A 22,943-nucleotide genomic window follows, 5' to 3' on the forward strand; every position below is an offset into this window, starting at 1 on the left:
AGGAAAGGGAGGAGATAAAAATAAGGAGCTACAGAGACCACTAGAGGTGGAAGGAATGAGAACTAGGCAGAAGAGACCGCCCCAGTTACCTCCATGCACCTGAACACAGAAGGAGAATTCCATTCCTTGCGGTTGTGTTTAACTTGTCCAATGTGTCCCAGTGCCCATGGGAGTGAATGGGAACAAATACAGGGGGCCTGCCTGCCTCTAGACATTATGTGAAGGCCCCAAAGGACAGGAGCTATTTCTGGGGAGGGCTGGGAGACCCAGGAATCCTCTAACTGAAGGAGGGGCAGACTCAGGGACCACATCCAGGCAAGCCAGGGCACGGGCCAGCGCTAGAGGACATAGCCCTGCTTTGCATATTTTATTATCAATAGTTCCTTCTTTCACTCTTGGTGTGACTCTGTGACCAGTGGTTCTGCACATCCCCAGGTTTTGTAGATGAAGAAAGGATGGCGTGCTGCCTGACAGCTTGCAATGAACTCAGCATCTGGAATTTTGCAGAGTGTTCCAGTGGAGTTCCCACGGGGAGCTGCTTTCCTTCAAGCCCAGCTTTGAGTAACGGGAGCAGGGCAGTGGGACTCGCCACTGCCATGCTGTGCTCCAGCCAGGATGATCTCAGGGCACAGGGAGAGGCTTCGTGTCCGAAGAGTGTGGCAAAGGGCAGCCAACATCCTCCCCCTCCCTGCCCCCAACACACACACCCACAACCACACCCCATCAAGGGCAGTAGAATTAGCCATCCAACCAGAATGATGTCTTTATTGTTCCCAGGATATTCATCTTATCCGAGAATGATTCATGGCAGCTATTATTTAAAATATTAAAAATATTCAAGGCTGGGCACAGTGACTCATGGCTGTAATCCCAGCACTTTGGGAGGCTGAGGCAGGTGGATCACCTGAGGTCAGGAGTTCGAGACCAGCCTGGCCAACATGGCGAAATCCCGTCTCTACTGAAAATAAAGAAATTAGCCAGGCGTGGTGGCACGGGCCTGTAATCCCAGCTACATGGGAGGCTGAGGCAGAATTGCTTGAACCTGGGAGGCGGAGGTTGCAGTGAGCTAAAATCGTGCCACTGCACTCCAGCCTGGGAGACAGAGCAAGACTCCATTTCAATAAATAAATAAATAAATAATATTCAAGACGGTCAAAAGGAAAGATCAAAATATTATGAAGGATGAGGGAAACAAGCTGAGATAAACATACAGGGCCCTGAGCTTCCTGTCGGCTAAAATAAGAAGGAGGAAACAATGTGTTCCAGAATCCTCACTGAGAAGCAGAGAATTTTCCCGAGATCAGATGCTGAAAGGGATTTCTTGTGTGGACACAGCTGCCAACAGAGATTTTTTTTTGAGACAGAGTTTCACTCTTGTTGCCCAGGCTGGAGTGCAGTGGCGCAATCAGCTCACTGCAACCTCTATTTTCCGGTTTCAAGTGGTTCTCCTGCCTCAGCCTCCCACGTAGCTGGGATTACAGGCGCCTGCCACCACGCCTGGCTAATTTTTGTATTTCTGTATTTTCAGTAGAGACAGGGTTTCACCATGTTGGCCAGGCTGGTCTCGAACTCCTGACCTCTTGATCTGCCCACCCTGGCTTCCCAAAGTGCTGGGTTACAGGTGTGAGCCACCACGCCCGGCCTGCCAACAGAGATTTTATGGAAGATGAAGTAGCAGCTTTCTTCATGTGCCCATTTCCGAGAGTGACTCCAGGACTCACCAAGGGTATTGAAACTGAAGGATTGGTAGTCTTTCTCCAAGTACAACACGGCTCGGCTGGGGATTGAAGGGTAGAACCTGATCATACGTAGGCATGGCGGGATAGCATGTATGTTCCCAAGGTGTCATTTCTCTTAGCCAAACATTGTTTTGCTTATTATCTAAGTATGAATGCCAGCGATTATATCAAATAGTAGGTGGCTGGGATCCAGCCCCTGTATTTTGATCAGCTGTCAGGATCCCAGAGAAAATATACACAGAGGCTGCTCTAGCAAAACCCTTCTGTTGATGACTTCACGCCTTTGGCACTGTGAGGCAGCGTGGTGGGCTAGTCCGGAGAGTCTGGTGCCTGAAGACTCCTGTGGCTGGAGGAGTTGCCCAGGGCCCAGAAACTACCAGCCCCAGGCCCACATCCTTATTACAATGGGCCTTTAGATCTTACCACATCCTAGGAAAGGAAGGGAGATCGGAGGTAGGGAATACCAAGGACAAGAGAGAAAGGGTGTCTCTGAATAACCCAGGGCAGGACTGGCCAGGTGCCATCCCTGGACTCTTAGGTCATGACCGAGAAACTCAGAGGAGGAGAAAGGGTGAGAAAAAGTGAGCAAGTTACTTAAAGTTTCTCTTCTCCTTTGGAGTATAATCTCCCTGTGTCTTGTTTCTGGTCTCCTGTGCCCAGCAGAAGGTATGGGACCTAGTGACTGTTCAATAAATAGTTTTTGGGAAAAGAGCCCGAGGGGGCTGGAGTCCAGGTATTGGGAGGCTGAGGGAAGAGGCAGTTGGATCAGTAAGTCTGGAAGAAGTGGGGAGCTAAAGTTCCCGGAGGGCAGGCCACTCTCAGAGGCCCATGGGAATGACATCAGGTGGAGACTCCCAGAGTGGGCCTCATGGCACCTTTTTTCTCACCAGTGGTCAGAATGGCCCCAGGACTGCAGCCCACCAGATTCTTTGTCAAGGACACAAAAAATGAGTCAGAGAAGTCTCCCCCAGCCCCTAGCCCCGTGAACCAACCATTCCAGGCAACGTCAGTATCTCTGCCCCAACAGGTGTGTGCCCACGGTCCTAACTGCTTGGCGCTGGCCCGTCCTAGCTGGGTATGGAGCTCCCCTTTGAGAACAGGGCTGTGCCAGGTCTGTGGGAGACCAAGTACTAGCTCTGATGGTTCTCACTTGGACAGCAGCCAGCTTAGTCCTCCTAAGCTGAGTCCACCTGAGCGGGTAGAAAGGAGTTTGCCTGAGCCAAGGAAGAATGCTGAATTCAGGCCACAGGCAGAAAGAAACAGGACACAGAAAAGATTCCAGGAAAAGAGGAAATCTGCTCCCAGTACACACCACCTCCCTAGTGGAAGCAAGGAGGAAGAGGCAGAGTTCTAGAGCCGTGTCCCAAATGAGGTGAGCGGGATCCAGGTTTTTCAGGTCCTAGTTATGGACTCACACTTGTCATGGAGTGAGCTGGAAGAAATCTTAGAGGCCATCTGATCTAGCACATGCATTTGATGAAATTGAATTTGCTGATGAAATTGAAGCTCAGGTCATGAGATGAGGAACAGCTTGAACTCTGGGAGGAGGCTGTTTGGGTTTGAATTCTGTGTGATTCACTTCATACTGGATATTGGCTTGAGACAAGTTAAATCTTCACGAGCCTTTCCTCATCAGCAAAATGTGCTTAATTATAGCTACCTTGTAAAGTGGTTGAGAAAATCACGTAAGGCCATGCTAGAAGTACCTAGTACAGTGCTTAGCTTACAGGTGCCCCTGAGTTCTAGCCAAGAAAATGAGCACAGAAGCGATGTCTACTGTTTTCAGGCCTGGTTCATAACACGTTCTGCTCAACATTCTGTGCTCTCTTCTCTGATCAGCACAGTGGATCCAGCAGAGAAGCTCAAATCTAGAGGTTTGCAGGGTGACCAGGAGGGAGGGAGACTGGGTTCCTGAACGCACGGGCAGAACCTTCATTCCACCCCTCCACAGACAACACTGCTTTGCTACAGGAGTTTGGTTACTGTGGTAAACTGCTGAAAGTCTGGGCTTGTTTCTTACACCTGTTAACCTACTCTACTTGGCAACAGAGAATTATGAGCTGTGAAAGCACAAAATGGCAATATGGAAATTGCTTTTAAAAATCCAATTTAGGCTGGGCACAGTGACTCACGCCTGTAATCCCAGCAGTTTGAAGGGTCTCATTCTGCTGACCTTGTTACCTTCTTGGAAGATAAATCTAGTGCCTCAGTAAAAGTGGTTACCGTTTAGATTGGAGCTGCCCAACAGAACTTCCTGCAATGATCGACACGTCCTATATCTGCACTGTACATTACTATGTTGTACATTACTATGTGGTACAGGTCGCATACAGCTACTGAGCGCTTGAAATGTGACACCCTAGGAACTAAAGTTTTAACTTTAGAGTCAAGCCCCTGGGTTCTCATGACAGCACAGGTACTTTAGAAAAATTAGTATAATTTCTACTGATGGCCAGCAAACTAATACCAGTTTAAAAGCTTTCTTGGCTGCATTCAACACAATATAGTCAGAAACTTTAGAATGAGTACCCTTTGCTTTTTTTTTTTTTTTTTTGAGACGGAGTCTCACTCTGTCGCCCAGGCTGGTGTGCAATGGCACGATCTCAGCTCACTGCAACCTCCACCTCCGACTTCAAATGATTCTCCTGCCTCAGCCTCCTGAGTAGCTGGGACTACAGGCACCTGCCACCACACCAGGCTAATTTTTGTATTTTTAGTAGAGACAGGGTTACTAATTTCAATGGGTGAATCTGAATGAATTGGCTGAAAGGGTAATTATATTGTTTGAATTGCTAAGAATCCTCGATAAACTATTCATTTTAAATACATCTCACCATGACCACCCACCTCACCACAACCACTCACCTTTCCACTCCCCACCCTCTTATGGGCAGCCAAGGAGCTTTATTTGGGGACCATGCCCAGGAATACAGGCAGCAGGACTAAGGCCCACAGAGATGATTCCAGGTGTTCAGGGCCCCATGGCCCTTGCAACCAACCAGCTTTGCTACCAGTCCTTCCCAGATGCAACTCCATTGCTGGATATGCAGGTCCCAAAGCCATTCAAGGATATCTCACTCCCTTCCCAGAGAATTGTTTGATACACGAAGAGTTTTACAAAATCCAAAATAATTTTATTCACATTTTCAGATTTTTGCTTCCACAAGGTGTTCAGCAAACATGCTAAGGCGACAGAATGTCTAGTTGGTCACGACATGCAACGCTGACCATTCAACTGATGACAGCAGTGACCACGCCCACCTGAGCTACCAGCCCCACAGCACAAAGGGGGTTTGCGGGAACACACCAAACCACACAGCAACCAGCAACCTGAGGTAGGTCTCTTTACAGTACAAAAACTTCTACGCCAGTGTGAGACACTGATTAGCAAGAGCTGCTTAAAGTTGCAGACTTTGAGGGGAGAGAGAGAGAGAGACTGTGCGACGACTGTGGTGAGAAAGGAAAACAGACCCACGAAACCCTGAGCCCTGCCACTGAACTGTGGAGGTGTGGGAATAGGCAAATGAAAAAGTGCCACCTCAAAAAGCAGCAGTTGGCTCCAGGGCTTGGAACCAACAGGTCTTAGAGCTGGAGAGCTCTGCGCAGTGGCCAGCCGTAGGAACCTGAGGCAGTGGGACTCTCTGTGGATAGACTGATTCTTGTTTAGAAACAACAGCAAAAAGAAGAAGGCAGGAAAGAAACTCCCCGGCTCGGAGGAATGTCTCTGTGATCCCCATTCCTGATGGAGGGAGTGAAAAGGGGCCTGGGCTTTGCCCCGCTGCTCTCCTGACAGAAACAGTAAGTGACACCAGGACAGAAGGCAGGAGCCCTGAGAACTCACGGCGCTCTGCATGGTCTCCAGCCGCCCACCCGTCTCCAGCCACCCCTGGAGCGGCCGTCGGGAGGCGGCAGAGGGGGCTGTCGGAGGGCCCACTATTGCCACACGTCTTCCTTTGGACACCCAGAAAACCTGGCACCGTGAAACCACCAGCTAGAGAAGAATGAAATGCTACCCTTCCTACAGTCTAATAGCAAAACCAGATCTCTAGTACAGCAAACTGTACAAAAATGATAGAAAGGAATATGCACTGTTATTAGCACAGTGCTTATTTTAATATAAAATAAACAGCTTACATTTTCACTGTAAATATAGGCTATGTACAGAATTATATATAGATATAGCTACACGTATAAAGCTTCATAATAGGCCTCTGATACAATTATAATAACGGTTCCCTGAACCTTTTAGAGTGCAATTAAGAACAAAAACTAAATTTTGTTTACATGAATATGGAATAAATACAATGATCAAAATATGACTCTCCCTAAAAGTGAAACACACAAGCCAATCTGGAACTGCTGTGCGAAAGATAAAATCGAGAAAGGCAAGGTTTCGGTAGGAGGACGCGATGAGGGGCCCGCCCCAGGCAGGGAATGGCAATGCTCTAAAGAAAAGAGACTTCGTCAACAGGGAGGAGTCAGCCCTTGACAGCGACCTTGTTCTCTGCAGCAGCAAACATGGCATAGAATCGGGAACTGTCATTGGACAGAAGGACCGATGGGGTGTCAAACTCCACCACCTGCAAAAGAAGGAGACGCCGTCAGGACGCAGCTCTGGGTCATGCAGGGTGATTCAGAGGATCCACTGCTCAGTAAGTGCCAGTGCCCCCTGAGGTAGAATCTGGGGACAATTCAACTAGCCCTGCGTGCACCTCCCCCCTTATTTTTTTATTTTCAACTATCCAGGGAGTAAGGGAAAGGACAGAGAAAATGACTTCCAGCATTTTTGTAGTATGCGGTTTTGCCTAATAAAGTATTCTCATAGCAAAAAAAAAAAAAAGAAAACGACTTCCAGACCTCCTTTGCGTAAATCCAAATTCCTTCAGCCTCGGGAGTGAAGGAACCAACCAACCAGGTCTATAAACTGCAGGAGGCTGGTGGCTCATGCCTGTAATCTCAACACTTTGGGAGGCTGAGGTGGGCAGACTGCCTGAGGTGAGGAGTTCAAGACCAGCCTGGCCAACATGGTGAAACCCTGTCTCTACTAAATATACAAAAATTAGCTGGGCATGGTTGGTGGGTGCCTACAATCCCAGTGACTTAGGAGGCTGAGGCAGGAGAATCGCTTGAACCCAGGAGGTGGAGGCTGCAGTGAACTGAGATTGTACCACTGCATGACAGGCTGGGCGACAGAATGAGACTCTGCCTCAAAATAAATAAATAAATAAAAAACAACAGGCTGGGTGTGGTGGCTCATGCCTGTAATCCCAGCACTTTGGGAGGTCGAGGCAGGCGGATCACCTGAGGTCAGGAGTTCGAGACCAGCCTGACCAACATGGTGAAACCCTGTCTCTAGTAAAGATACAAAAATTAGCTGGGTGTGGTGGTGCATGCCTGTAATCCCAGCTACTGGGGAGTCTGAGGCAGGAGAATCGCTTGAACCCAAGAGGCAGAGGTTGTGGTGAGCAGAGATTGTGCTATTGCACTCCAGCCTGGGCAACAAGAATGAAACTCCGTCTCAAAAAAATAAATAAATAAATAAACAAAATAAAATAAATAAACTCCAGGGGAGAGAAGTTGCAGCTCAAGCCAAGGGCACACCAGACAAATGCCATTTTGTTATGCAAGCTGATCTAACCTTATAGAGGGAAATGGAAGAGCTCAGAATGTCTAGTTGTCAGGGGAAAAAAAAGGAAGTCAGGGAGTGACTTAGTCAAGTGGCCATTCCTATGATGGACTTCTATGTAGCCATGGAAAATCATGTGGCAGCAGAACCCTGAATGATATGCTGGCAGAACCCACCTCCTGTGGCAGAGGCTGAAATGCATGTACTCAACTTTCTCAGCCTCCCCCGCCACAGGGCAAAGGCATGGAACATAACCTTGTTTAAGGAGATGTAAGAGGAAGTCTCTTTAGTGCTTTAGGAGAGGGTGTCCTGCTCAGTGGACAGGCCACAAGGAGAACATAAGCATGTCCTTCCTTTGGACACGTGTCCTTCCTTTGGTTGGGTGCTTGAGCAGGCATCCTGTACCAGCAGGGGAAGGTGAGTACTGGCTGAGAGTGATACAGAGCCCCACACTGCTGAGCTGCACAAAAACCAACCCATGTGGGATAACAAAATCCCATCCTCCAAACCCCTTTTAGTCTGGTATTTTGTGTCTGCGGCAGAGAGCATCCCATCTGTTGGAGTCTGTGTGTGCAGATGCAAGAAAAACACAGCTGGGGTAAGTCAGTGTATTACAATGCTCATCTCTGGGGGTAAATGGCTTATCATCCTGTTTTTGCCTTTATGCTTTTTTGGTGCGTGATTTTTTTTTTTAGGCTTTCCTAAAATTACAAGGAAATTTTAATTAGCAAGAAAAAAATTAAGGGAAGAGAAGGATAGAGTCCCTCATAAAGAGCGAATGGGCTCCCCACTCCAAAACATCAAGCTACCCATCGAAAGAAAGGGGTCTCAATTTGTGTCCTTAAGAAAAAATTTCCAGCTGGGCACAGTAGCTTGTGCCTGTAATCCCAGCACTTTGGGAGGCTGAGGTGGGTGGATTATCTGAGGTCAGAAGTTCGAGACCAGCCTGGCCAACATGGTGAAACCCTGTGTCTACTAAAAATACAAAAATTAGCTAGGCATGGTGGCACATGCCTGTACTCCCAGCTGCTCAGGAGACTGAGGCAGGAGAATCGCTTGAACCCCGGAGGCGAAGGTTGCAGTGAGCCAAGATTGCACCACTGTACTCCAGCCTGGGCGACAGAGCGAGACTCTGGCTCAAAAAAAGAAAAAAAGAATTTCTCAGAAGATGTTCTTGGTCCCATCTATTATACCTTACTAGGCTCTATTTTAACACCTACTTACAAAGTAGTAGCTCGACGTATCTTATGTATGACAGAATCTCAGTAAACACTTAGTTTAAGGCAAACAAAGATAGTCACAAAAAACACTAGCATGAAAATAATTTCAAGATGAGGAGAAAAATCCTTAGCCCCCAAGTTCTCTCAATTCAGCTTTGAAGCCCAGGCTGAACCTGCCCTATTTAACACTTTTCTCAATATTTCTCCACAATTTAGACAGTGTGCTGGCAGTGGCGTTGCTGGCCTGAGTCCTGTCCCATCTCCTCCGCTTCCTTTTTTTTTTAAATCCCACCAATTTTTACTGTTTGCTTTTTTTTTTTTTTTTTTTTTTTTTTTTTGAGATGAGGTCTCACTCTGTCACCCAGGCTGGAGTGCAGTGGCGCTATCTCGGCTCACTGCAACCTCCGCTGCCTCCCAGGGTTAAATGATCCTTCCACCTCAAATTCCTTAGTAGCTGGGATAACAGGTGTGTGCCACCACGCCTGGCTAATTTTTTGTATTTTTGGTAGAGACGGGGTTTCGCCATGTTGCCCAGGCTACTCTTGAACGCCTGAGCTCAGGCAATCTGCCCGCCTCGGCCTCCCAAACTGCTGGGATTACAGGCATGAGCCACCGTGCCCGGCCTACTCCACTTCCTATGGACTTTCCCTGAGACTTTGTCTCCTCATCTGTAAAGCAGAATTCAGGCTATGTCTCTCTCTAGGTTGTTGTGATGACTGATGGTATGTTGAGAGATTATATGTAAAGCACTAAGCACAGTGCCTGACACACAGTAAACATTCAGTAGAAGTAGCTATTATAGTAGCTGTTACTGTGGGAGCTTCTACAATAGAAGACATGTTACCCATTATAAATGGCTTGCTATTCCCTCCAAATTATTAATTTCCTTGTATCCTAGGGGCATGCAAAAGAGGTATTTGTCTAACATAAATGTACTTAACATCACCTGTACAAAGAACTGTAGTACTAAGCACTGCTGGGGCCCTAAAGATGAATGAGCGGTGACTCTGCCCTCAGAGAGCGTTCAGGGAGTTCTCTAGGGAGACAGGGCATTGCACAATTCCTATCAACTGAGACAGAAGAGCTACAAGAGAGGTACAGATACAGTCTAGGGCGGCTGAGGCAGCCAGGGGGTTTCACGGAGGCTTTGGCATCTGGGCCATGTCATTCTTCAGCGACAGGCAGGTTGTGAGCAGGTGGATATGGGAGAGAGAAGGGCAAAGGGCCTTTTAGGTAGATGGAACTATCTGAGTAAAGACAGATAAAAAGCTTGGAGAATGCAAGATGTCTATAGCCAACGGCACCTGCAAGGGAAGAGTGGAAAATGAAGAAGGCAAGGCTAGAGCCAGGCTGTGGGAACGCCTGAAACAACAGGGTAAGAAGTTTGGTGCCGCTACGTGATTGCAAAAAAGCAAACATGTGCTGGCTGGTCTCAATAGGCCTCCGGGGGGGTGATCACTGTGTATGTGAATGAATCACTAAGTATCTATACTCTCTGGCCTAAGTATGCCAGGGGTGATCATTGTGTATGTGAATGAATCACTAAGTACATGTACCAGGGATGATAATTGTGTATGTGAATGAATCACAAGTATCTATACTCTCTGGCCTAAGTATGCCGGGGGTGATCATTGTGTATGTGAATGAATCACTAAGTACATGTACCAGGGATGATAACTGTGTATGTGAATGAATCACTAAGTATCTATACTCTCTGGCCTACGTATGCCGGGGGTGATCATTGTGTATGTGAATGAATCACTAAGTACATGTACTCTCTGACTTAAGTCAGTGTCGCTACTCACAAGCAACAAAAGGACAAATTAGTAAAGTAAAATGAGAACCCCATCAGAGGTGCCTGAGTAATCTTGTGATTCGGAGGCTGTATCCCTCCCAATAGCAAGTAAATAGTGTTGCTGCAAGTGCTTATCTGAATGCCCAGAACCCTACAAAGATGGCAATCAGTCCATCCCTGCCAGGGGCCAGTTTCCTCCCAGACATGCCAAGCCAAAGTTCCTGAAGGACTCAGTACCTGTCCCTGGGCCAGCACCATAATCCTATCGGAGCCTAGAACCGTGTGCAGGCGATGGGCGATGGTCAGCATGGTACAGTCTGCAAATGCTTCTCGGATGGTCTCTTGAATCAATAAGTCTGTCTCTGTGTCCATGGCAGCCGTGGCTTCATCTAAAATCAGAATCTGCCAGAGAAGCAGAGGAGAAAGAAACTCGATTAAATTCCTTTAGCATTCTGGTTAATCTAGATTTTACTAAAATGCATTTCATTATTTAAGTTTTACACCATCTATTGTTTTTTTTTATTTTTTTATTTTTTGAGACAGAGTCTTGCTCTGTCGCCCAGGCTGGAGTGCAGTGGTGTGATCTCGGCTCACTGCAAGCTCCGCCTCCCGGGTTCATGCCATTCTCCTGCCTCAGCCTCCTGAGTAGCTGGGACTACAGGCGCCCGCCACCACGCCCAGCTAATTTTTTGTATTTTTAGTAGAGACAGGGTTTCACCATGTTAGCCAGGATGGTCTCGACCTCCTGACCTTGCGATCCGCCTGCCTCGGCCTCCCAAAGTGCTGGGATTATAGGCTTGAGCCACCGTGCCCGGCCTATTGTTTTTTTTTTCTAAGAAAGCACACATATATGTAAAAACATCCTTTTGCTTAGAAGTGATACAATTTCAAAACCATGTTTGCCTTGATTTCCATAACAGCATATTTGTAAAATACTGATCTAGGCCGAGCGCAGTGGCTCACGCCTGTAATCCCAGCACTTTGAGAGGCCGAGGCAGGCGGATCACGAGGTCAAGAGATCGAGATCATCCTGGCCAATATGGGGAAACCCTGTCTCTACTAAAAATACAAAAATTAGCCGGGCGTGGTGACGCGCACCTGTAGTCCCAGCTACTCGGGAGGCGGAGGCAAGAGAATCGCGCGAATCCAGGAGGCGGAGGTTGCAGTGAGCTGAGATCACACCACTGCACTCCAGCCTGGGTGACAGAGTGAGACTCTGTCTCAAAAACAAAACAAAACAAAACAAAACCACGGATCTAATCAAATACTTGCTCCTACATGCTCTGTGACAGTGAGCATGTACAATTAATTCTTTTTTTCCCTTGAATCCAATATGGCTGGTAACATACTGGACAAAAGGACATTTCTTTTCCTGTTTATAAAATGAAGGGGCTGGATTGGATGACCTTAAAGTCTCTTGCAATTTTAAAATCTATGTCGGCCAGACACGGTGGCTCACGCCTGTAATCCCAGCACTTTGGGAGGCCGAAGTGGGCAGATCACGAGGTCAAGAGATCGAGACTATCCTGGCCAACATGGTGAAACCCCGTCTCTACTAAAAATGCAAAAATTAGCTGGGCATGGTGGCGCGCGCCTGTAATCCCAGCTACTCGGGAGGCTGAGGCAGGAGAATAGCTTGAACCCGGGAGGTGGAGGTTGCAGTGAGCCGAGATTTGGCCACTACACTCCAGCCTGGAGACAGAGCAAGACTCCATCTCAAAAAAAAAAAAAAAATCTTCTATGTCTATGGTTTGCAGTCGTACAACTACTCAATGGCCAGAAACAAAAGTTGGTCTTGGATGAAGGTAAAAACAAAGCAACCCCGTTCTCCCTCCCTAAAACCAATATATCCAAATTGTGTCAGGGTTAGAGTTTTCTCTGGTCATGCTCTTAGAAAGTGCCAACAGGGATCAGAGCCAGGAATACCTTTGGACCCCAGTGTGTCAGGGAAAGGCTGCACTAAAACATTCCCATTCTCTGCTGCTGCCAACCCCGAACTGCCTTACCTTACAGTGGCGGAGCAGGGCTCTAGCTATGCACAAGAGCTGCCGTTCCCCCACTGAGAAGTTATCCCCATTCTCCATCACTTCAGATTCAAGTTTCAGAGGTAGCTGAGCAATCTAGGGAGAAAGAAACTAGAGATCAGAGGGGTAAGAAACTAAGCTGAATTTCCTGAAAATCCAAGGACAAAAAGAAATGATTCTGAAACCAATGAAAGAACTATTAGCCAAGAACCTGTCTCATCTGGAATGAAGGTGCAGGTGTACTGATCATGCGTGCTAGGACCCACTTCCAAGGCAGTCCCTGATTCCAATAGACTATTCTGTTAGCTTTATACCATTAAAACATCCCAGAAATTCCAACGCTTTCATGTCCCCAAAATCCAGTCACATAGTGGGCCTTAAGTTTTGGTTCTGAAAATATGGTCTTGCAATAGGAAATAGTATAGTAAGGAAAAGTACTCTCCTTCTGAAGTCCAAAGCCGTAGGCCCATGCCTGTGGAACATTTTTTGTAAGCTGCAGAACTTATTCTTCAAATGAGAAGAATCCCGATAGAGCAGAGGAAAAAACAGAACTCATCTACTAATAGTTGAATTAGGGCAGGGGATCCTGGATCCTGACTCAACCCAGGCATAACAGAAGCCTCACCCTAGGCCAGTGGTATCAACCTGTAGACTGCAGCTGCTCGTGAGCGCCTGTGAGGGCCTACTGAGTTATCCCAAAATGTCTGTGGTCCATGGTCCATATGCACACTGTGTGCTTTCTGCAGACTCAATATGTTATGTATCTTTTTTTTTTTTTTTTTTGAGACAGAGTTTCGCTCTTGTTGCCCAGGCTGGAGTGCAGTGGTGCGCTCTCGCTCACTGCAACCTCTGTCTCCTGGGCTCAAGCGATTCTCCTATCTCAGCCTCCCGAGTAGCTGTGATTACAGGTGCATGCCACCACACCCGGCTAATTTTTGTATTTTTAGTAGAGACAGGGTTTCATCATATTGGTCAGGCTGGTCTCGAACTCCTGACCTCAGGTGATCCACCTGCCTCGGCCTCCCAAAGTGCTGGGATTACAGGCGAGAGCCACTGCGCCCGGCCACGTTATATATCTTTTGCGTATATGTGGACGCTTCAAAGTATGTTACACTGTTATGACTAATAAATTAAAAGCATCACTTAATTCTAAGTAGTTGTCATTACTATCTTCAATCAATGGATAGTGCAAGGCCAATATGACCGTGGGCAGTGTGGGCAGTGGGGTTGAGAGGGATTAGCTTTTCCCAGGTATCTGAAAGACTTGGAGAGCCCTGCCACAAAGCCTTCGTCCACAGGCATCCTGGAGGCACGGCCAGAGCAGATGGGGCGTGGCAAGGGCACCGCCGTGCTTCCACCCTCACCATCTCAGCACGGCTTCCCCTAAGCTCTTCACTTACACATTCTTTCATGTGTGTCCTCTCCAGGGCATCCCAAATCTGGTCTTCAGTGTACTGGTTGAAGGGGTCCAAATTTGATCTAGGGAGAAACACAGGAATTTCTCAGTGGTCCCACCCTGAAGCGACCCATTGGCAAAGGCTGTCTGTGGAAGATGTTTAACACACATGCACAGGGAGAGAAGACTCCAAACCCTGATGGTCACAGACAGCTCATTCCACAACCAGACAGATGGGAGCTCTGACAGCACACTGGGCCACCTCCTCAGCTCCATAAAACTTGATTTATTCTTTTACTATTTTTACTATGTAAATAATACTAGTTATAGAACAATTTATAAATGCAAATATTGGCAAATATCCTTCTAGATTTTTTCCTGTGCGTGTATTTGTTAAAATACATCTTTCAGCTGGGTGCAATGGCTCATGTCTGTAATCCCAGCACTTTGGGAGGCCGAGGCGGGTGGATTACTTGAGGTCAGGAGTTCAGGACCAGCCTGGCCAACATGGTGAATCCCCGTCTCTACTAAAAATACAAAAATTAGCCAGGCGTGGTGGTGGGCACCTGTAATCCCAGCTACTCAGAAAGCTGAGGCAGGAGAATTGCTTGAACCCGGGAGGCAGTGGTTGCAGTGAGCTGAGATCACACCACTGCACTCTAGCCTGGGCGACAGAGTGAGACTCCAACTCAATAAATAAAATAAAATAAAATAAAATAATTAAAATAAAATAAAATAAAATAAAATATAAATCTCTCCATACGTACAAACTTGAAAATGCACCCTCTTTCTCTTGGTCTACCTGGTTCACAACCCTGTCATTGAGTATGGGGCTCCAGGACAGCTGGCCTGACCAGGGAAAGAAACTGATCCAGTAGAAGGGAAGAGGAAGAAGGAGAGAAAGAATAAAGGACAAGTCAAGAAAAAGGAATTTTCCTGGCACAGAAGACCAGTTTGGGGGCCATTTTTGCTTACTGTGCCAACGGTATCTACCTCAAGGAAATCAGAGGTGATACCAAAAGAACGAGACTAGAAATTTTTTTTTTTAACAGGCGCATGCCACGTAATTTTTGTGTTTTTTGTAGAGATGGGGTTTTGCCATGTTGCCCAGGCTGGTCTCAAATTCCAGTGCTCAAGCTCAAGTGATGAGCCTACCTGGGCCTCCCAAAATGCTGGGATTACAGGCATGAGCCACTGTGCCCAGCCAGGACTAGAAATGTTTAGGACAGGAGAAAATTATCTTTGCCACTGAGGATGAGGGTGGAGAATTGGTGGTGGAACAGGTATTTGGTGGAAAACTGGGATGTTACAGTAATTTTGGACGGCTTGTCTTGATCTACACATAACATTTGGAGGTCTAGTAATCTGAAAAGTATATTTGCTTTGCTCATAAAATTATGCCTGGCATGTGGGAAACAGGAAACTCTCTGGGAGAAACATGGACTTTTACTCTATGCCACACACCTGTCTCCATATCTGGGGTTACTAATTACAGGCATGCAAATACAATCACGTCATTATCACAGAACTCTAGTGAGAGGACAGCAGGCCGGCACCGCCTCATTCCTGCTATTTGGGCATCTCTCGATCTCCTGGGAGATTCTGACCCGCCCTGCTCTCCAGCGCCTCTTGCCCTTTGCACGGCATTTTTCCCGCTTGCTCGCTTCTCACTACCCTTGGCCCAGGAAGTGTTGTTTAATATGGTACAGTTTAATGGGTTGACCTGTGTCTCCCCAAAAGACACCTAAGTACCTAAGAATGTGACCTTATTTGGAAATAGGGTAATTTGCAGATGTAATTAGTTAAGATGAGGTCATACCAGAGTAATAGAGAAGGGTGGGCCCTTAATCCCATATGACTGGTCCTTATGAGAGATGGCCACGTGAAGGCAGAGAAACACTGGGAGGGCATCATGTGACAATGGAGGCAGAGGCCAGAGGGATCATCCAAAGCCAAGGAATGCCAAAGATGGCCACAACTACCAGAAGCTGGAAGAGGCAAGGAAGGGTCCTTCCCTATAGGGTTCAGTGGCAGCATGGCCCAAATGACACTTTGATTTTTAGACTTCCAGCCCCCGGAACTGTGAGATAGTACATTTCTGTTGTTTGAAGCCATCCAGTTTGTGGCTTAAACTGTTTATGACAGCCCCAGGAAACACATACAGCAAGTAAGTCCATCAGATGCCTCTGGATCAAAGAGCAGGCATGGAGCCCCCCTTCATCCACAAGGATATGCTCCAGGGAGCCCCGGTGGATGCCTCAAACCACAAATAGTACTGAACCCTATAAATGCTATGTTTTTTTTTCCCTATATATACATACCTATGATAAAGTTTAATTTATAAATTAGGCACAGTAAGAGATTAACAATAATGAAATCAAGCAATTATAACAATATGCTGTAATGAACATTATTTGACTGTGGTATGTCTCTTGCAAAATATAGTATGTAATATTTTTGGACCCTGGTTGATCATGGGTAACTGAAACTGCAGAAAGTGAAACCATGGAGAAGCGAGAACTGCTGTACACAAAAGTGCGGTCTCCTGCCCACTGAGTAGCCGGCCCTATCAGATTTTCTATGGGCAAATACGACAACAGGCTTAACATTTTTTTTTTTTTTTTTTTTTTGAGACAGAATCTTGCTCTGTCACCCAGGCTGGAGTGCAGTGGCATGATCTCAGCTCACTGCAACCCCTGCCCCGCCCCCCAGGTTCAAGCAATTCTCGTGCCTCAGCCTCCCAAGTAGCTGGGACTACAGGTGTGCGCCACCACACCTGGCTAACTTTTGTATTTTTTGGTAGAGACAGGGTTTTGCCATGTTGGCCAGGCTGGTCTTGAACTCCAGGTCTCAGGTGATCCATCCGCCTTGGCTTCCCAAAGTGTTGGGATTACAGGCGTGAGCCACTGTGCCCAGCCCAGGCTTAACATTCAATTCACCCAGGTCCATCACACCAGCTGAAGGAGCTTCAGACCACTAAACAATGGGTTCCAGATAGAAAATGAATATTTGCATACACTCGTAGGTGGTACACAGTAAGGCAGACCAGACCAACCTCAACAGGGAGCTCAATCAGGAATGGAAAAATATCTCCCCTCATTAGAGAAGCCAGACGGTCCTGGGTCTGACCACAGACAGAAATGAAAGCAAAGTTATGCATCCACTTAATCAAAAGGATTCAGTTAAGTGATTGGATAGAAAAGTGTCTGAACATGAGGGCAATTATTTTTAACAATCAGAACCCCTGGAGTCCTGATCTTGCCAAAGGTACATTTTCATCTTTGGTTCTTCATATTTTATTTTTAGCAATAGTCAACATTGACCACTGCTAAATGAAGCCAAGAATATCTCCCAAAGTGTGAGACGACACAGCAATTCACCCTCGGTATAGCAGAAAACACTGCAGTAAACCATGCTGCCCTGTCATCTGTGCTCGGTGCTTCATAGTAGCCTTGGTTTTCAGAGCAGGAGATTTTGGGACTCACATACCTTCTTCTGTCAGGAAGCAAAAGGAAATCTTATTTTGAGGTATGCAGAAATATGGACTGATTTTGGCTTTTAGTTGTTAAGAGTCAGATTAGGTGAAAAAAGTTAAGAGGAAAAAGTAGAGGAAATGAAAAATACTAGAGAGAACGGCATAGATTGTGTGACTTTCTTTTTTCGTTTTTGAGCTGAGGAAGGCAGATGAGACTTTGAAGATGCTGGGAAAAGAAATGTAACTAAAGGTCAAGATCCACAAAGAGGCACGTCTAACTCTTTTTTGGAGAGATGGAATATCAAGGTCGTGGTTAACAGTGGGGTCGTGACACACGCTTCAGGAGGCAACGCAGTGAGTGTAATGAGTAGAGCCAGCCGGCCAGCCTGGGTTCAAATCCTAGCTCTGCCACTTTTAGCTGTGTGTCTTTGGGCAAATTACTCTCACTCTCTGGATTTCAGTTTCATCATCTATACAAAACAGGAATAATGGCCAAGGGCGGCATCTCACGCCTATAATCCCAGCACTTTGGGAGACAGAGGTGGGAGAATCTCTTGAGCTCAGGAGTTTAAGACTAGCCTGGGCAATATAGTGAAACCTCACTATTTGGTAAAATAAAATATGCATAACAATGGTGTCAGTCTCATGAAGTTTTGAGCATTTGTTAAATACAATTAAGATGGTTATGACAGGTGGGGCTTGGTGGCTTATGGCTGTAATCCCAGCACTTTGGAAGGCCGAGGTGGGCAGATCACCTGAGGTCAGGAGTTCAAGACTACCAGCCTGGCCAACTATGTGAAACCCCATCTCTACTAAAAATACAGAAATTAGCTGGGCGTGGTGGTGGGTGCCTGTAATCCCAGCTACTGGGGAAGCTGAGGCAGGAGAACTGCTTGAACCTGGGAGGTGGAGGCTGCAGTGAGCAGAGATCATGTCACTGCACTCCAACCCAGGTGACAAAGCGAGACTCTGTCTCAAAAAAAAAAAAAAAATTTAATGAGCAGATCAAAAGGAGAAGGCACCTGAAGAAGAAGAAATGAGAACACTGTTTCTTGCTAATGAATGGGCACCAGGCAGAAGTGCTCCAGGTAGACAAGGTACCCATCACTCACAGGGGACCAAGACTCAAGAGACATACCAGAGTGACAGCTGGGGACAGCTCACTGTCAGCCTAGCCAGGCTCCAGACAGTCCTCAGGATGAAAAACACTCCAGCTGCGGGGGATAGGACAGAGGCCAGGGCTGGGTTTCCTGGGTCCAGGAAGCACAGGGAGCTCTGGGAGAAGGTGGGGAAAGCTAGGGCCATGAGACGGAGGCCAGCAAAAGTGTTTTAAGGCCTGGATGAAAAGGGGCCTCTCTTCTTGGAGGCAATCATGAGGGCAAAACAATAGGGAGCTGCAGAAACACAGGCTGGAGAGCTCAAGCCCACACAGGCAGATAAAGGAGGGCCAGGATGCAGGTACTAGAATGGATCGACATTCTGGCTAATCTAAGGAAGGGGTGTGGTCCCAAATTATCTGGCCTATGATTTAGATTAGATTATATTTGTACACAGAACAACTCAACAATTTTTATCTTGTGACTTTCTGAGTTTTATTGGTTTGATTTTGGTTTTACCTTGCTTTTCCTCTAAGAATTCCTTTCAAGCTTTAATTGTTTACAGGTATCTCAAGAAGAGGTACCCACCCTCAATACTGGCTAATGGTGGTGGAGGCACGGTTTCCAGATTCAGAGTCTCTAGGAGGCAGCTGAGGAAACAGCTTATTTATCCTACCTTTGCCTTGGGAAACTCATCATAGGCTTTCTATCTTCTAACTAAAGCAAAAGAATACTGGCTGGGCGCGGTGGCTCACACCTGTAATCCCAGCACTTTGGGAGGCTGAGGTGGGCAGATCACCTGAGGTCAGGAGTTCGAGACCAGCCCGGCCAACATGGTGAAACCCCGTCTCTACTAAAAATACAAAAATTAGCTGGGCATGGTGGCCCGTGCGTGCCTGCGGTCCCAGCGACTCAGGAGGCTGAGGCACGCAAATCACTTGAACCCAGGAGGCAGAGGTTGCAGTGAGCTGAAACTCTAGCCTGGGCGACAGAGCGAGACTCTGTCTCAAAAACAAAAGAATACCAAGAGCTGAACATTCTCTGGGATCCGTAACAAACCTGAGAGGATAAAAGGAAACCTTAGGGGATAAAAGACAAGTCCAGCATTTAATTCTTCCTCAGTGTCTACTACAGACTAAAAAGCCAAAATTAGAGCTGGCAAAAATTTAACTGAAATGATTTTCTCACTTTGCACAGCTGACTTCCTAAGCTGCACTCTAAGCTCAGTAGCTACAAACCCAGGACAGCAGTGTACCAACTACTGAGCTAGCCACAAAGCAGTCAACATTTCTTTCTCTGGAGACAAATGCTTCCAATTCCACTAAAGCTACAGGTGCACGATGTTCTACCCACACCAGCTGCACGCGCCCATGGTCAATTCTTTTTCTTTTAACATTTTATATAATTTAAAAAAGCAGAGACGACGTCTCACGATGTTGCCCAGGGTGGTCTCGAACTCCTGAGCTCAAGTGATCCTTCCGTCTCGGCCTCCCAAAGTGCTGGGATTATAGGCATGAGCCACTGCGCCTGGCCTCATGGTCAATTGTTAACCACTAACTCTAGAAGCCCCCATTTCACAAACCCAAATGAAATGCTATAAAGTTGCTAAATTAAAACTGAGGCTTCTTGGTGGCAGCAGTTTCAAAAGAAATCTCAAGTTTAATATGCTTTATTTCTTAATTCTCTTCCAAATGATGATTTAAAAAAATAGTTCTATGGCCAAAGCCAAATATTGTAAGGCCAATTTTTTTTTTCAAGGTGTTCCTGTGGCATCTAAAAATAGGGAGATTTATGGGAAGAGCCAATTTGGCAACATTTTCCTTATTTATTTATTTAGAGATGGAGTTTCACTCTTGTTACCCAGGCTGGAGGGCAATGGCACGATCTTGGCTCACCACAACCTCCGCCCCCCGGGTTCAAGTGATTCTCCTGTCTCAGCCTCCCAAGTAGCTGGGATTACAGGCATGCAACACCATGCCTGGCTAATTTTGTATTTTTAGTAGAAAGCGGTTTCTCCATGTTGGTCAGGCTGGTCTCAAACTCCTGACCTCAGGTGATCCGCCCTCCTCGGCCTCCCAAAGTGCTGGGATTACAGGCATGAGCCACCACGCCTGGCCAAGCAATGGCTTCTTTTTTTGAGATGGAGTCTCGCTCTGTCGTCCAGGCTAGAGTGCAGTGGCATGATCTCGGCTCACTGTAACCTCCGCCTCCCAGGTTCCAGCAATTCTCCTGCCTCAGCCTCCCGTGTAGCTGGGACTACAGGTGTGTGCCACCACGACTGGCTAATTTTTGTATTTTTTAGTAGAGACGGGATTTCAGCATATTGGCCAGGCTGGTCTGGTACTCCTGACCTCGTGATCCGCCTGCCTCAGCCTCCCAAAGTGCTGGGATTACAGGTGTGAGCCACCGCACTCGGCCTATTTTTAGGCTTTCATCTTCAATAAATTGTAATTTTCTTTTGAGACAGAGTCTCGCTCTGTCACCGAGGCTGGAGTGCAGTGGGACGATCTCAGCTCACTGCCACCTCCGCCTCCCAGGTTCAAGTGATTCTCTTGCCTCAGCCTCTGGAGTAGCTGGGACCACAAGCATGGGCCACCACACCTGGCTAATTTAGTAGAGACAGAGTTTCGCCATGTTGGCCAGGCTGGTCTCGAACTCCTGACCTCAGGTGATCCGCCCACCTAGCCCTCCCAAAGTGCTGGCATTACAGGTGTGAGCCACCACGCCTGACCAATAAATTCTAATTTTCTTCTGATATTGCTTGTCTGACCTTATTACCTCAATACCCAAACAGAATGGTTTATTATCAACCACAGATACAGTGCATGCTGTCCAGATTCAATTACAGAAACACCAAAATAAACATACTCTAGGGTGTTGACGCTACACAAACACAGGTGAGAATTCTGCGGATTTACTGCTATGGACTACAGGTTTGTGTACCCCTAGAATTAAACTGTTGAAATACTGACCCCAATGTGATGGTATTTGGAGGTGGGGCTGTAAGAAGGGGATTAGGTTTAGATGAGATCATGAGGGTGGGGCCTCAAGAAGAGGAGACACAAGAGCTCTCCTTTCCGCGGGCACACACCACAGGCACACAGCGAGGAAAGGCCACATGAGGACAGAACAAGACAACCATCTGCAAACCAGGAAGAGGGCCCTCAGCAGACACCCATCCCCAGCCTTCCCAGCCTCCAGAACTGAGAGAAATAAATTTCTGTTGTTTAAGCCACCCGGTCTATGGTATGTTGTTCTATACAGCAGCCTGAGCCGACTAAGATATCTACCAAAGTTCCTTGAGTTCAAAATGCCATTTCCAAAGGTGGAGGGGATAGTTTTAAAACAAGTCTGAACACTGCCTATGATTGTTTGAAATTAGGTTGGTACCAATTTTTCTGAAAACTGCTAAAAATTACTTTTAGAATGATTTTTTTTTTTCTTTTTTGAGATGGAGTCTCACTCTGTCACCCTGGCTAGAGTGCAGTGGCACGATCTCAGCTCACTGCAAGCTCTGCCTCCCAGGTTCACACCATTCTCCTGCCTCAGCCTCCCAAGTAGTTGGGACTACAGGCGCCCACCACCACGCCTGGCTAATTTTTTGTATTTTTTAGTAGAGACGGGGTTTCACCGTGTTAGCCAGGATGATCTCAATCTCCTGACCTCGTGATCCGCCAGCCTTGGCCTCCCAAAGTGCTGGGATTACAGGTGTGAGCCACCATGCCAGGCCAGAATGATTTTTTAATAGACAGGGACACAAATGATGGAAATACACTGTTTTCAGGAGGCTGAAGCTTAAGGCTAAGGGTAGGATCAGGTAAGCTTAGGAAAGATAATGTGATGCTTTCTCCTTGGTCTGTTTTAATAGGCCAAGAAGAAGGATTTTATCTCTGGCAACCTGGCAGATTTCAAAAAGTGACATAATTCCAGAGTATCAAAGGTAGGGGAAGATACTAGAAAATGAAATAACATGAGTAGTAATAATGCCTGAAAGCCACCATTGGAACTGGAACTTTTGGCCAGGTGCAGTGGCTCACGCCTGTAATCCCAGCACTTTGGGAGGCCGAGGCAGGTGGATCACTTGAGGTCAGGCGTTCAAGACCAGCCTGGCCAACATGGTGAAACCTCATCTCTACTAAAAATACAAAAATTAGCTGGGCCTGGGGGAGGGCGCCTGTAATCCCAGCTATTCGGGAGGCTGTGGCAGGAGAATCACTTGAACCCAGGAGGCGGAGGTTCCCGTGAGCCAAGATCGTGCCACTGCACTTCAGCCTGGGTGACAGAGTGAGACTCCATCTCAAACAAACAAAACAAAAAAACTGCAACTTTCAGCGCACCTAGGAGAGATGACAGAATGGAGTGGGGGCAGATGAGGATGATGTCAATGAGGCTGATGACAGCAGCCACCATTTGCCAAATGCTTACCATTTGCCAGGCCCTGTGCTTATATAATTTACATGAACTTATTCAACCTTCACAGCAACAGGTCTTTAAAGCATCCCCATCTTGTGGGTGAGGAAACAGGCACAGGAGTGGTTAAATAACTTGTCCGAAGTCACGGAGCAGAGCTC

The 22,943-nt window shown here is 47.0% G+C and overlaps 1 protein-coding gene across 5 annotated transcripts in view; it reads right to left on the reverse strand.

The window, feature by feature from the left end:
• Window positions 1-4,851: 4,851 nt before the first annotated feature.
• The window catches only part of ABCC5 (ATP binding cassette subfamily C member 5), a 97,299-nt gene continuing 79,207 nt past the window's right edge, over window positions 4,852-22,943 (reverse strand). For all 5 annotated transcript variants that reach the window (XM_031009247.3, XM_031009248.3, XM_055381984.2 and 2 more), the window contains 4 exons: window positions 13,805-13,883; window positions 12,387-12,500; window positions 10,618-10,782; window positions 4,852-6,319 (listed from right to left, as the gene is read on the reverse strand). In XM_031009247.3, coding sequence (XP_030865107.3) covers window positions 6,218-6,319; window positions 10,618-10,782; window positions 12,387-12,500; window positions 13,805-13,883 — 460 coding nt within the window. In that variant the 3' untranslated portion in view covers window positions 4,852-6,217. The remainder of the gene's footprint in view (window positions 6,320-10,617; window positions 10,783-12,386; window positions 12,501-13,804; window positions 13,884-22,943) is intronic.

Source organism: Gorilla gorilla, chromosome 2 (genome assembly GCF_029281585.2).
Source record: "Gorilla gorilla gorilla isolate KB3781 chromosome 2, NHGRI_mGorGor1-v2.1_pri, whole genome shotgun sequence".
Classification (NCBI taxonomy): Eukaryota; Metazoa; Chordata; class Mammalia; order Primates; family Hominidae; genus Gorilla; species Gorilla gorilla.